Source organism: Octodon degus, unplaced genomic scaffold (assembly GCF_000260255.1).
Source record: "Octodon degus isolate 3935 unplaced genomic scaffold, OctDeg1.0 scaffold00029, whole genome shotgun sequence".
Classification (NCBI taxonomy): Eukaryota; Metazoa; Chordata; class Mammalia; order Rodentia; family Octodontidae; genus Octodon; species Octodon degus.
In genome coordinates this window covers 3,760,481-3,774,992 of record NW_004524605.1, presented here as the reverse complement: position 1 = coordinate 3,774,992, position 14,512 = coordinate 3,760,481, and the positions used below count along the sequence as shown (strand labels likewise).

Here is a 14,512-nt window from a genome sequence, read left to right as displayed (position 1 = left end):
GATGGATGGATAGGTGAGTGGATGGGTGGATAGATAGATGGATGGGTGGGTGGATGGATGGATGGATGAATGAATGGATGGATGGATGGATGGATAGATGGATGGATAGATGGATGGATAAGTGGATGGATGGATGGATGGATGGATGGATGGATGGATGGATGGATGGATAGGTGAGTAGATAGATGAACGGGTGGATAGATGGATGGGTGGATGGATGGATGGATGGATAGGTAAGTGGATAGATGGATGGATGGATAGATGGATGGATGGGTGAATGGATAAATGGGTGGACAGAAGGAAGGAAGGATGGATGGATAAATAGATGGGTGGGTGGATAGATAGGTGAATAGCTGTACCTGTTTACTATTCTACACTGTACCTAATGCCACAAATACCTATTTTCTCCTGAAGCTTGGGGTCTATCAGCAAATGCCAAAGACCAGGAGCTCCTTTCAGGCTGTCTTCAAGACTGTTGGGACCATGTGGCTCATCTGTGAGGGTTACTCAGGTTTCTTGGGCTTTGGCTTTTCAGCCTACTGAGTCAGTTCAGTTCATTAATGGGAATGTCAGTTAGTTCAGAGCCCGCCTCGGGAGGTGGCAAGTTTGCCTAGATTTTCCACCGAGTAGAAAGTTTTCTATCTGATAGGCCTGGCTGTGACTTGGCCACCACATCTGTAGTGTGGGGAATTCACTGTCCCCTAGAGGCCAGCTGGTCAAAAGATCCAATACTCCCATCACAGGCTTTCTGTGGCCAGTTCTCTGTAGTCTGGTCCTCTGCTTTGGTGGTATGGAACCTTACTGAAACTTGTTTGCTAGGGCTGGGTCCCCCTGGCTTATGCCCTCACAACCAATCCAGGTAAGAAGGTGGCCTGGACTTCTCCACCTGGCTGGAGGCCCCTTTCCCTGCTCCTAGGAACCCCAGAGCCTGTGGAGGGGCGGTGACGATCCTCCAGGCTTGCACCACCTCTGCACCTGGGGAGCATAGACTCCTTCCATGGTCCCACAGGCCTGAGCCCTCCTCCTCTGCCTTGCATTCAGGCCAGCCTGGCTCAGGGGTCCTCCCTGCCCCTTGGCTGTGAGCCCTAGGTTGAGCAACCCTTGGTCTGACAACCATATCCCTTGGCCAGCTCTTTAGTTCTGTGACTGTAGTTCTGTGACCACGCCAGGAGTAGCGAGGGGAGCTTTTATGTTCTTGAGGGAAGTAGAGGCTCAGTCGAGCACCACTTACAAGTGAAGAAAAGACATGAGCGGAAGATAGCTCTGTCTGGCTCTCTGTCTCCCCTCCCCAGTACCACTGACTTCATCTCCATGTGGGGAGGTTACAGTGTAGCGCAAATACCATTTATTGGAATTTCAGCAGCTATCTCCTCCCTTGAGGGTCAAGCAATTGTTTGGCTGGTATTCAGTGGCTGCAGAGTAGCCACTGTTGCATTTCTTCTTGTTCCCAAGAAGGAAAACCACAGCCACTGCTTCTGAGGACTGAAGGCCCATCTGGGGGAGTGCCTGAGGGCAGTGGGTGGCAGGTAGAACCCACCCACCATCATTACAGGGCAGTGACACAAAGGGGTCCCAGTGCGATGCCAACAACCCCCAATACCTTTTGTCAGTCCTGGCCAGAGAACTCTGCTCCCACCTGGCTGGTGCACTGCCCTGAGGACACAGATGCCCTCTGAACCTGTCCTCTTAGAACCAAAGCCTGCTCATTGTCTACTGCAGGGCTTCTCCCTGTGTCCCTGAGAGCCCACCTTACCACGTAGGCCACCGTGGGTGATGATGATAACCTGGCCATCATCTGTGACATCCAACAGCAGAGCCTTTTCTCCAAGATCCTTGGTGCTTTCTCTTCTTGACAGTGTAACACCTGTTCCCCTTTCTCCCCCTTTCCTGTGGACACTGGCCGAAGGGCTCAGGGTACAGTTAGCAATAGGCCAGCCATGCTTCTTTTTTTTTTTTTTTTTTTTTTTGGTGGAACCGGGGATTGAACTCAGATCCTTGCGTTTGCCCGTCAAGCGCTTATCCTACTGAGCCATCTCCCCGGCCCCAAGCCATGCTTCTTGACCTAACGTGTGGCGATGCTGAGCCCTCTGCTCTTGTGTCTTGTGTCCAGGTCTCATGTCCAGGTGGCTGCAGCTTCCTGTTGTGAGGCCTGTGGGCGTCTGTCTAGGCTTGTCTGTGGAAGCGGCCCCACTCCTCTTCATTTTCTGTCAGAGTCAGGGCTGGGCTGAGAGCTTAGAGCCAGAGCAAGGTGGAACCTCCATCCCGTGACCCCAGTTCTCCTAGACACTGTGCTAGGCCTTGCTGCCAACGTTTTAATCTTTTCCACACTCTAGTAGCAAAGATAAATGAAACACAGGTCACAAGCATGTGACAGAGGCTCTATGCTCAGAGCTGCTCCTTGACTCAGAAACAGGTGTGAGCCATAGTGCAGGGCCTGAGCCTGCGGTTCTCAGGGAAAGTGGGCCAGATGACTGCCAGGGGTGAGTCCTAAGGGCTCTAGCCTCTTACCAGGAATAGCCCTTTCTAGGTAGCCAGTTTCTGGGATGCACTGTGTTACACCAGGAAACTGTACACCCCAACTTACACAGGGCCTGCCCTTCAGTGCACTGGGCCAGGGTCACCTGTGACCGAAAGTCCCCCACCCCTAGGGCCTGCCTTCCTGTCTACTCCTTCATCTGCCTCCTGTCTCTTACAGAGTTTGTTCTCTCACTTCTGGAGAAGATGCAGACACAGGAGATTCTGAGGATACTGCGGCTGCCTGAGATGGGTGACTTGGGCCAGTTCTTTCGCAGCCTGTCGGCCACCACCCTTGTGAGTATGGGTGCTTTGGCTGCCGTCCTCGCCTACTGGTTTACTCACCGGCCGAAAGCCTTGACTCCACCATGTGATCTTCTGATGCAGTCGGAAGAAGTGGAGGTGAGTAGGGTGGGGGCAACCTGGTGGCAGCAAGTAACAAGCAGAGGACAGGCGTCTTGTAGGCAGAAGTCAAACTTGTGGCCCTGGCCCTGGCAGCTAACCAGCACACTGCACAGCCTTGAGTAGGCGTCCCTCCCCACAGCCTGCCTAGTCCTCGCATGGGGCTTCTGGGCTGCCTGCCTCTTCAGTTGGGGCCTCCATTGGCTAGGCAGGTCTTCAGGGGCTCCTGGGCAATTTCCCTCCCAAACTTCCCCTGGACCCGGTCAGGTCAGTGCGGGGACCCAGAGCAAAGCCCAGCTCTCCTAGACACTACGCTCGGCATTGCTGCCAACCTTTTAATCTTTTCCACACTGAGGACCTGCCCCTTCAGGGCCTATGGGCTCAGAGGTGGAGCCCTGTGAGGAAAGAGTATGGTGGTCCAACAGACTGGAGTGTGGGGGGAGGAGCCTGGAAGAACTGGTGAGATCCGCTTCTTCACTAAGCATGTAGAATTTTATTTTGCTTTTTTTTTTTTTTTGGAACTGGGGATTGAACTCAGACCCTTGCACTTGCCAGGCAAGTGCTTATTCTACTGAGCCATCTCCCTGGCCCCATTATTTTGCCTTTTTAGTGTTTGCTTTTTTTCTAAACTTTCATTCTATTCATGTTTAATGGACAATGTACTCACATGCCAGCAAGAAGCAAAAGGCATATGCAGAAAGCTTTGACCTTCTTTCCCAGGTGCCCAGTTCTCCCCTGAGGCAACCTGTGCTACCACTTCTGTCCCAACCTCAAGCAAATACTGTCTCTAACCATCCCCCTCCCGCTTACCTGCTGGAAGGACACATCTTAAGGATGATCAACACAGCAATGTTTTGCCCAGCTGGAGGGTACAGGTCAGGCTGGGGGCTGGACCCCGAGGGCACTTTCCCAGCAGGTGCTGTTCAGGGAGGCAGAGGTGTGTGTGAAGCACCAGTGCTTTGGGAAAAGGTGTGGTGCAGGGTTGGACTTGCCCGCTGGCTGTGAGCGCTGGGGGATGCTCTGCAGTGAGCACAGGGTCGTGCCTCTAGGAGCTGTGTGTGTCCTGCCAGATTCTTAGCTCTCTGAGACTCAGCGTCCTGTTTAGTAATGTGGTAGGAACAATGTGTACCTGCTCAGGGGCAGTGGCACAAGCGTGCAGTTCTAGCTACTATGGGACAGGGAAGGGAGGACCAAAGCGGAGGATCACAGACTGCAGGCCAACATGGGTAACTCACCAAGACTCTGTCTCAAAATGTAAAACACGCCATTTTGTGGATGCTGGGTAACTGAGTGTGTGTAGAGGAGCTGAGCTGGAGCGGAGCGGGAAGAGCCACTGGGCGTGTGTGATTTTGAACCTCTGCATTTCTGACCCCGCATCTTGAGATGCATCTTGATTCTTGCCCATTGGACTGTAAGGTTACATAGGGAATCTTGGCAACAATAGCAATGAGAGGGAGCTGGAATGTGCTTTCCACTGCAGTGTGGGGGGTGCTAGAAACCCTCCTGGCTTTGCTTTCTTTGAATTTGAGGATTACCAGAGATGCAGTGGATGCTGTCCGAGAGCTAGATGGAAGAACATTATATGGCTGCTGTGTCTGAGTGGAACTGCCCAATGGTGAAAAGAGAAGTCAAAATCATGGCCCTCCTTCTTGGGGTCAGCGCCCCTGAGATGATTATCATAGGAGTCCTCCCCCTCCCCGCAGATCTCCTTGAAGAAGTTTCTCTTGCCGCTGATCTAGGTCAAATGAGAGCAAATAGAAGATTGGTTTGCAGGAGAAGTGGGGTACAGGAACTAACTTCACTGACAGGAGTATGCACAGAAAATCCAAGTTTTGTTTGAGACGTCATAAGCCTGATGCATTTTTAAGATATTTTAGCTGTTCACCTTTGTGTCTTGGAACAGTGACACAACAATGTAATTTTCTCTGGTTTGAGGTGAATCAGACAAAGCATGTAATACCAAGAATTGTTACTTTACAATGTTCCTTTAAGCAAAATTAAATTTGCTTTGAACTTTAGTCTTGCACAGACTGAAAATAAATCTCTAAACTCTGCCTAAAGTGTGATGTTCTAATGTTACAGAAACAAAACTGGCCAAAAAAGCAAGACCTGTTTCATAGCTGAGATCATAGTATCCGAACATGCCACCGGGTACAGATAAAGGCCACACGCAGAACTAGGTGAGCGTGGTTCTAAAAATGGAACTGGTCTTTATCCTGGGCAGAAGCTTCCTGGTTGGTATGGAATCAGGCAAATTTCAAGGGAGTGGCCTTTGCTGGGTCCCAAGTGTTCCTTCTGGGATGCTGTGCGCGAGGACATAGCTGTTGGTCTCTTTATTTGGAAACCTGAGATTTCAAAGAACCAACGTCCTGCCGGTTTAAGGGTTCCCTGTAGAGCTGAACTTTTGCATTACTGTGCAAGATTTTTTTTCATGCTGTCATTTGTAATACGTTTTGTGAGACTCTTTGGGACTAAAGTTTTGGTTACAAATTGTTATTTAATAACAACAACAAAAAGGAAAACAACAACAAAGGGTTGAGAATATTTGTTAGTGCAGAGGCCTGGGTTTAATCCCCAGCACCAAAATGGTGGAGAGAGGTTTCTTTGGGTGGTCAGGATTTGGTGTGATGGTACAGATAAGTCACTGGGCAAAATTTAGTTGAGCTTAAATCATGACTCATCCGGAGAGGTCAGCAAGGACGGAGCCCCAGGGCTGGGCAGGGACTCTCAGGACAGGCAGCATGGATTTCCTCAGGGTTTTCAGTACGGCAAGGTGGCTGATTTTGTTGTGAAAGGGCAGCCATGCAAGTGGAGGCCCAAGGAAGGAACTGGGGACTGGATGGGAGGCACCCTGGTCTGGATGGGGTCAGGGCATGAGGTGGGGGTCACAGGATGTGTCGTCAGATGGCTCTAACTGAGCAGACAGGAGCTAAGGCGTCCCTTCCTGACCTCGTGCCTGGGAGCACAGAGTCCAAGTGGCTGTGGTGGACAGAGTGCAGGAGAGTGGCAGGAAATGAGGTGAAAGAGGCCAGCACATCATACGGGCCTGGCAGCATTTGCTGTGCTGGGCGGTGAGAGACAGAACTCAGACCGGGCCGCTTCTTCCTGCTTGCGTCCCTCCCTGGCTGCCCGAGGGTCTCAACCTGACGTCCGAACTCCTCGCCTTCACGTGCAGCCCTCCTGGCCTGTTCTGCGATGTCCATGAGCTGCTCATAGTTCCCTTGTCTGCCTGTGTTCTTCCCCGCGCATTTGTACCTACTGTTGCCTGTGAGGAGACTGCCCTTCCCTGATTCTCATTCCTCCTGCAAAGCTCCTGTATGTCCTTCAGAACCCAGCCTCATGCCACTTCTCTGTTGACACAGGCCTGCTTGAGCGGCTCCTCTTCAGGGCATACTGTGTCATGTCCACATTGTGTCTGTCACCCTGGTGCTAACCAGGCTGTGTGCCCCGGCTTCCCACCCATCTTTCTTGGGCCTGGCCCTCAGGAAGCGCTGAATAGAACTCTCAGCCCCCAAACAGTGGTTCTGAGTGGCTGTTTTCTTGGTACAGCTCAGAGTTCTCAGATCTAGAAGTGGAAGACTCCTGTCCAGACCAGAGCAGCCCAAATAATGCTCAGAGAACAGGTCAAGCTGTGATACAGGGGAACCGGGCTTTGGGAAGGATGGGGAGAAAGCGGTGAAGGCTCCTAGCCCTTCCTCCTCCCTGGCACAGAAGGTTCATGCTCCGTCTCACTCTGGAGCTGCCCTACTGTGGCCCAGAGCTCGCGGCCCTGCCCACTGCACCGGCTGTTGCCATACCCAGCCAGCACTCCTGGGCTTTTCCTGGGAGGGCATCCTCAACACAGCTCTCCACTGTGTGGATGGCGGACATCAGGCTTCTTAGCTAAAGATGACAGCTGAGAGATTTTTATCTGAGAGGCATAGCAGCAAATCACAGGGTGGGGAACACCAGCAGGTCCATGCCAATGCCTGCCGGGAATTAGAGCTGATTCCAGCCACACTTCTAATTCCATCGTGCAGCTGTAGATAAAGCATTACTGAAGATTCTGGACAGTTTGGGTATGCTGACCAGGTGCATGAGTGCTGCACATGTCAGGGGTGTTTGTGAGACACCAGTGTACTGGGCCTGTGTCAACAGTTAGATTTCAGTGTGGTTGCGTACAGGTGGAGTGTGTGTAGTCCAGGTGTGCACAGCCACTCCCAGCCCCAGGTGTGCAGCCTTGTGTGCACTGGGCCCCATCCTGGCATCTCTGCCTGCTTCAGCCTGTTTCTCTGGCCTGTGCTTGGTTTGCAGGGCAGTGGTGGGGCCCGGCGATCTGTGATTGGAGAAGGCCCTCAGTTACTTACCCACTACTACGATGACGCCCGGACCATGTACCAGGTGTTCCACCGGGGCCTTAGCATCTCAGGTGAGGGGCTGTGGGCATGAAGAGGGCCATGGCAGGTGCTGGACGGACGCAGGGGTGGGTAAGCAAGCATGTGCCAGTGACATGGCAGATGAGCGAGCCCCATGTCAGCAGGGAGAACACACTCCTGGCCCTCCTCCCTCCAGCTGGAGAAGGAGCTACATTATGTGGCCAAGCGTGGCCTCAGCTTTCTTTCAGCCCCCAGGCTGCCTGACTTCAGACATCATTCTCTCAATACCCACTGGCAGCCCACAGTGAGCCCTGAATTGTCAGGCCCCTAGCTTTCAAGGTTCTGAACCACATCTCGGAGGCCCAGGTTATGAGGAGACAAAGGGCGGGAGTCACGGAGAGGCACCTGGCAGCTTCTGATGGCTTCTGGTGTCTGTCTCCACTGGCACTGCACTGGGAGCTAACACGCAAGTCATGGTAGGGAGGTGCTGTACTCGTGTGCTCTAGGCCCTCCTGGTAAGAGGAGGCCCTGCTTGGTAGGACAAGCACCAGGAAAAGTTCACTTGGTGCATGACAGTCTCAGGATGGGTCTATCCAGGTACCTGATGGGCAGGACAAGTGGCCTGCCCACCCTGGCCTTTTCCCCGCTATGAGCTCTGCTTGTCTCTCACAGGGAATGGGCCTTGTCTTGGCTTCAGGAAGCCCAAGCAGCCGTACCAGTGGCTTTCCTACCAGGAGGTGAGTGACAGAGGGTGTGGTCATGCTGTCTACCCCAGAAGATGTGGCTCTCATGTGGGGAGGGGCTCATGGACCCCTGCTGAGTCTCACCGCATACTTCTTACATTGTGGCCTCTGTGCCAAACTCTGGCAGCAGTCTTGAGGGGCTTCCAGCATGCCTGGGTCGGGAGCCAGGCAGGTCTGTCAGACCTGGAGGGATCCTGTAGGGGTCGCTCTCCTGCGTAGGGTTTGTCTCCCGTCATCTCCCACATCTGTGTGCAGGTGGCTGACAGGGCTGAATTCCTGGGATCTGGGCTTCTCCAGCACAACTGCAAAGCAAGTACAGATCAGTTTATTGGTGTTTTTGCACAAAATCGGCCTGAGGTGAGTATCTGCCCTCCTTGGTTTTAGAGGTATTGGTGGAAGAGGGGTCACAGTATAGAATGATCCTACTCCCACAAGAGGAAAAGTGGAGACCCAGGACCATGCTGCCACCCCACCCAGGTCTGCCCCCCAGGAGTGGACGTCACAGTTAGGCTCTAGGCGCAGCATACCTGTGCTACAAACAGCTGCTCCTTGAGACAGAGGGCAGGAAAGCCTGGTGCAGAGTGCCATGCAGATGCTGGAAGTGGGCCTGGGCCTGCCTGCGCATGAAATCTGCAAGTTACAGCATTCGGTGGAGTGAACATGGTCCAGGGGGCTGAGCAAGCACAGCCTGTTAGTTCTGGATTCCTTGCCACACACAGTCAGGCAGGCTTAGGGACCATAGCAGGGATGCTGGTCACCTGGACCCAAGGGGAGGGCAGTCTTATCTCTTTCTCTCCTCCTCGGCCCTGTCTTCCCATAGTGGATCATTGCAGAGCTGGCCTGCTACACATATTCCATGGTGGTGGTCCCTCTGTACGACACCCTGGGCCCCGGAGCGATCCGCTACATCATCAATACAGGTGAGCTCTGCCACCATCCCTTCCTGCCATTGGTAGCTAGTTCCCAGGTCCCAGCCTCTCAGGTATGCTGGTCCTACTCATTGACAAGAGCCACTTGCTTCTACTCAGAAAACATGAGGGCCTTACCCCTGGGCTCCTAGGTGGGCTTTCTGAGTCACAGCTGTCCCCATGTAGGCCTCTCTGGAGGCTCCTTCCACAGGGCCAGGATGCCAACAAGAAGCCTCTGGGAGCAACCTCCACACAGGCTGCAGTCCTCTGAGGTTTCAGGCAGCTCAACAGCATGCCCGGGCAGAAGGGAGTGTCCTGGGCAGACTTGGGGTGATCGGGGCTGAATCTGAAGCCAAGAGCTTGGAGCCTGCTGCAGGAGGTTGCCCAGCCTTCTGCCCTTTACTCGCCTGGCACCCCCAGTGCATGCCTTTGCACACATCAGGTGACCCCACAGCTGGTCTCACACATCTGCTGACACACAAGCAGTGGCGCACACAGCCTTTGGTGCCACTACCTGGCATACACTGCTGCCAGCCACAGCCTGACTCTGTCATGGTCCCCACAGCGGACATCAGCACTGTGGTCGTGGACAAGCCTCAGAAGGCTGTGCTGCTGCTAGAGCATGTGGAGAGGAAGGAGACACCCGGGCTCAAGCTGGTCATCCTCATGGAGCCGTTTGAGGACACCCTGAAAGAGAGAGGGCGGCAGTGTGGGGTCGTCATCAAGTCCATGCAGGATGTGGAGGTAAGAGGCTGCCTCAGCAACGTTTGCCGGCTGGCCGCCCACTCAGATGTGCTGGTTGTTGGCCCCTCTCGTGCCCTGGGTGGCTGCTCTTCTGGTCCTCTGAGTATATGTGTCATGACAGGGCAGGCTTTGCAAGGGGTGTGGATGCCTGCATTGGTGTCTCAGGTGTCCTCTACCAGGAGGCTCTGTGGCCCCATCGCTGACGGCACCAACCAATGGCTTTGATGGGGGTCTTGGTGCTCACACCCTCTAGTTTCCTCATTTCCAGCTCACATCAGCCTGTCTGCACCTGCGGGCTCTCGACATGAGCCCAGCTGCCTTGGAAAGGTCCTTTCGAAGGGAGCCAGATCCCCACAGCCAGCAGAACTGACTTGCTTGTGTGTAGCCTCCCCAGACACGAGACATTGGTGCAGCTTGTGGCCTGCTGGAGTGGCACAGGGCATCCTTACTGCCAGGGCCTCAGGCCCTTCCTGGTAGCCACTGACTACCCTATGCTCTACTGATCTGGCCCCCAGGCCCCCCATTTTCCTCTGCCTCCCTGTCTGCTCCTCCTGTACCTGTGTGCCTGTGTACTTATGCCCCTGGTGCTACAAGCAGCCGCACCTGCACTGACAACCCCCACAGGTCCCCTGGCACTGAATGCTCATCCAGAAGCCACTCTGTCTTACACACATGCCCAGATGTGTGTGGGCATCTTCAGTCTATCTTGTCTCCAACCCATTGGCACATGCACAGTACCTGTCCTCTCAGCCTACGGCCTCATCTCTGTAATGTATGCAGTAGGGCTAGGCCAGGGATGGCGAAGCTTTTAGAGCTTTCAAAGATACAAACAGCCCGCTGCAGTACGCATGCCACAGGTTCACCACCACTAGATGTGTGGGTAAGCAGTGGCCTGGACTCCTGGGCTTTGTGCAAGAACGAGGCCTACTGTGCTGAGTTTATTTTGACTTTCCTAGCGAACCTTGGAGCATTTAAAACAGCGTTTTCTTCTTTTAGGACTGTGGCCAAAAGAATCACCATGCTCCTGTGGTAAGCCAGCCTGCCAGCAGGCCTTTCTAAAGTAAGATGGCGTGTAGGGCCTATCTTCGCAGAGCCCCTCGCTGGGCACAGGGCTCAGTGGAGAGGCCAGACAGGCACCTCCAAGTTAACAAGCAACTCCTGTGTGCAACTCAGGAATCCCACTTGGGTGCCCAGACTTCTGTGGGCCAAAGGCCCAGCGAGGGACCTGGAACAGGAGTCAGATGTTTGGGAGGAAGACAAAAGGGCAGCCAGTCCTGGCCACCCGTGCTGCTCTAGTAACTGCACTTGGAGAAGTCTTGTTTTTTTCTCTCTGACTAAAGTGGATTCTTAAGAGCATGGGATGGACAGAAACAGGAATAGAACAGAAGTTAACCCCTGGGCAAAGTGCCTTCCGCTGTCTGTATATCTTTGCTCGGTGGAGTTTCCTGTGTGCCGTGCCCATGTGGCACTGCCTGGGCTTGGGCTCCAGGGAGGTAGCTGCCCCTGGGTGGGGTGGTGGGAAGTAGAGTTTCAGGTTTCTAACAGGGCCTCCCTCCACTCAGTCCTTCACACTCCCTGCACCCAGTGCGCTTTCCCCGCTGCTCCCAGAGCCTTCCCGGGTGGCCCTGTGTTTGCTCTTCTCAGCGCCAGGCTCCAGCCTTTGAGAACTGGCCCCTCTTTTGTTCACTGGCCTGCCCGATGGGGAGCCGCCCTGAAGGTGCAGTGGGCAGCTCAATTCCTGGGCCATTGCTTGTGCTCTCCCAGCGGACCCGGGATCCTTGGGAGACGAGGGGAGGAAAAAGCAAAGTGGGCCACATCCAACAGAAAGGCGAGAGTTGTGGTAGAGTCCTGCCCGGCCCCTGTAGCCCAGCCTCGTCTAGAAGTCAGTTAGTCCTTGAGCAGGTGGAAGTCGTGGGAGCTGGGGTGAGGTGGAGGGAAGATCCGCGTGCACAGCCCCTTCTCCCCATCCTAGGAGTTCACCCGCCCATGTTTTCAACTGCAGCAGCACATGTGCCCACAACGATGTCACACACCTGTGGCACACGTGTGGGAATGGGGGTGGAGTGGTCTGGACACATGGGCAGCACGTGCTGGGCCTCCTAACACACACCTCTTCTTACTCCTGCAGCCCCCACAGCCTGACGACCTCTCCATTGTGTGTTTCACAAGTGGAACAACAGGTAAGCGGGGGCCTCCAGACTGCCAGGCACGGCCACCTGCATCCCTCCCAGGAGCCGACGGGTGACTTCAGGAGTCTCTTGAGTCCTCTGTGACATAGGGAGCCTTATCTTGTGCCTGGCTCCAAACACTGGTTCCTTCTGTGGCTGACAGTGTCCACCACCAGCCACGGCTGGGGTTGTCAGATGCAGAAATCTGGACAGGGAAGTGGCGGGGGTCTTGGCCCTTCTCAGAGCACCTGGACGGGGGCCACTGGGGGAAGGACTTTTCCCATGGAGGTGGTTGCTCTGTCTCTGCTTCCCATCCTTGTCTGGACTTTGGTCAGGGACTAGGGAAGGGGTGTGGGGCTTCCTGTCTGACAGCCTGTGTCTCAGTTCTTCTCTGCTACTTGCTAGAAGCACTGAGGTGCAAGTCCATAACCTCCCCGCTGCCACTGTCCCCGGCTTTCCGCCGCAGGATGGGTGGTTAGTGGTGCTGCCAGCTGAGAGATGGAGCTGACGCTGCATGTCGCTGCACGGATGATGGCAGCATGAGTGCTCTACAGCCCGGACAAGCCTGTGAAGGAGGGGACACATGCAGAAATAGCACAGTCCGTGCCTGGCGCCGGCGAGGAACTCGGGTGGCAGTGTAGGCAGGAGCGGCCAAAGAAGGCTACCTTGGGGAGGCAGTTGACCATATTCAGCCTTGGCAGGGCCTGTGCCAAGGAGACCCTGCTGGCAAGTGTGCATGTGGGACGGAGGCCTCCTTCCCTGGCTCCCTGTCCTGTGACCTTCCTATCCCTGTCGCTCCTGCTCATCAAATGACTCGGAAAGTCACTTGCTTTGCTCTAACTGGGCAAGCAGTTTCTAGCCGTCTCTTTCCAGGCGGAGGGCTGGCCTGCCCTGGTGGCAGCTTGTCTTGGGTAGTGCACAGAGTCCCAGTGGCTCCCCCAGGAGCAGCCACCAACCAACCCCATGAGTAGGATTAGCCATGCCAGTGGATCACGAGAATGTGGCTTTGTTGAATGGAGATGGAGTCCTGCCATTAATTCAAGGGGTTTACAGGTCTGCACGCACTCTTGAACAGGTTTAACACCCTTTCAGAAGTCAAACACCCAGAATTCAAAAGTACCCTTTAGGTTTATATTGCTTTCAAAATAGAGCTTTCTAATGTCTCTTTCTCAGGAGTTTCACAGCACGAATTCTTAGTGACAACTGTTGGGGGCAGGTGGCCTGCTATGGCTGTTAGCTTTGGAACGGTTTTCTAAGAGTGCGTTGGGGTTTCCACGGGTCCCTGGGCACAGGGGCTACCCTCACATCTGGAGAAGGGCTTTCAGCGCTGAAGTGCTCGGCTGCCCACTGGAGCAGGCAGGCCTCAGCTGCTTGGCAGACCGCGGGCTTGCAGTGGGAAGCTGAGCCGTCCGACAGGAGCTTGCGGGGTGAGAGCAGTGGAGCGGAGCCTGGGAGGCAGCTCGTGACTGAGCGTCCCAGGCCCTGAATCCCAAGTTGCACCTGTGCCAGCACAGAGCTGGGCAGCGGGCAGACCTCTGGCCTGATGCCACTCCTCCGCCTGGCCCTGCACTTGGATTTCCCTGGCTTCGGCTGAGCCTGTGCCGTGCCTCTCATATTTATCCTGTCATTGGTGCAGCAGCCACATGTGTCCTCAGTGTCACAGCCCAGCTGCAGCTTCGCTTTCATGCAGACCCCTCTGTGTCTCAGCCACATCAAGGGTCACATTGTTCTCCCCACAGGGAAGGATGGCAAAGATGTCTGAATCTGACCTTTGGCCCTTGGTTCTGAAGGAACCATTCCAGGAGGATTTCTATGTAGCACGTGGTGGAAGCCTTAGTGGAAGGCTCCTCGAGTGCAGCCATGCCTTGCAGCCTCTGCTCTGACCAGGAGGGCCCAGAAGGAGCCCAGAGATTGTGCTTTGTAGCTGGTGATAGCTGATGGTGGATATGTGATTGTTTGTTCTCCTAAAACTGACTATTAACTGAACTGAATCTTGACAATTCCCCGCTTCCAAAAAATAGATTTGTGGGTATAACTCAACCCACTTTGGGAAACTGAGTCCCTTGAATGATAGTTAAGATATTATAGCCTTAGTTCATGTATATTCTTTTTTTTTTTTTTTTGTAGTGATCACCTTTTATTAAGCATTAATTCTCACTTAGGCTAAGAACACATTGAGCCATGATTAAGCTGTTCACAGATGGGAGCAGGACGAGGCAGGCGCAAGCTAGACTGCAGAGTGCACCCTCCACACTGGCCCCTTCTCAGTGGTGCTTGCGTCACCGCTCAAGTTTGAGTTCCTTGTAAGAAAGGCAGTAGGTGAAAAGCCTGTAGGCTGCCAGCCCCTTGTTCAGGGCCCCAGTGCTCCCTTTCTTCCCAGTGATGTACTTGTAATACCAGTTGTAACCAGTCTGAAATGCTCCAGCAGTGCAATGGGAGAGAAATCCTGCATCGGTATCCAGCTGGGCAGCCCCCTACTTTCACATCCGAGTCTCTTCTCTTTTCAATGGTACAACAGAAGTCATCTTGGAGTCCTGGCATTCTCTATAGTGGGCCACAGAGCTCATGTACATTCTTTCCAGAGAGGGAAAAAGCCATATATTTCTAATTGATATATATTCATTCACTCAGCTTTTTTTTTTTTTTTTTTTTTTTTGCTTCACTTTATTTTGATAAAA

The 14,512-nt window shown here is 53.9% G+C and overlaps 1 protein-coding gene across 3 annotated transcripts in view; it reads left to right on the top strand.

Moving 5' to 3' along the window:
* Positions 1–14,512, top strand: part of Acsl6 (acyl-CoA synthetase long chain family member 6) — a 64,971-nt gene that overhangs the window by 19,958 nt on the left and 30,501 nt on the right. For all 3 annotated transcript variants that reach the window (XM_004629330.3, XM_004629329.3, XM_023713079.1), the window contains exons 2-9: positions 2,696–2,916; positions 7,210–7,324; positions 7,944–8,008; positions 8,270–8,371; positions 8,835–8,934; positions 9,488–9,666; positions 10,663–10,695; positions 11,795–11,846. In XM_004629330.3, the coding sequence (XP_004629387.1) occupies positions 2,696–2,916; positions 7,210–7,324; positions 7,944–8,008; positions 8,270–8,371; positions 8,835–8,934; positions 9,488–9,666; positions 10,663–10,695; positions 11,795–11,846 (867 nt within the window). The remainder of the gene's footprint in view (positions 1–2,695; positions 2,917–7,209; positions 7,325–7,943; positions 8,009–8,269; positions 8,372–8,834; positions 8,935–9,487; positions 9,667–10,662; positions 10,696–11,794; positions 11,847–14,512) is intronic.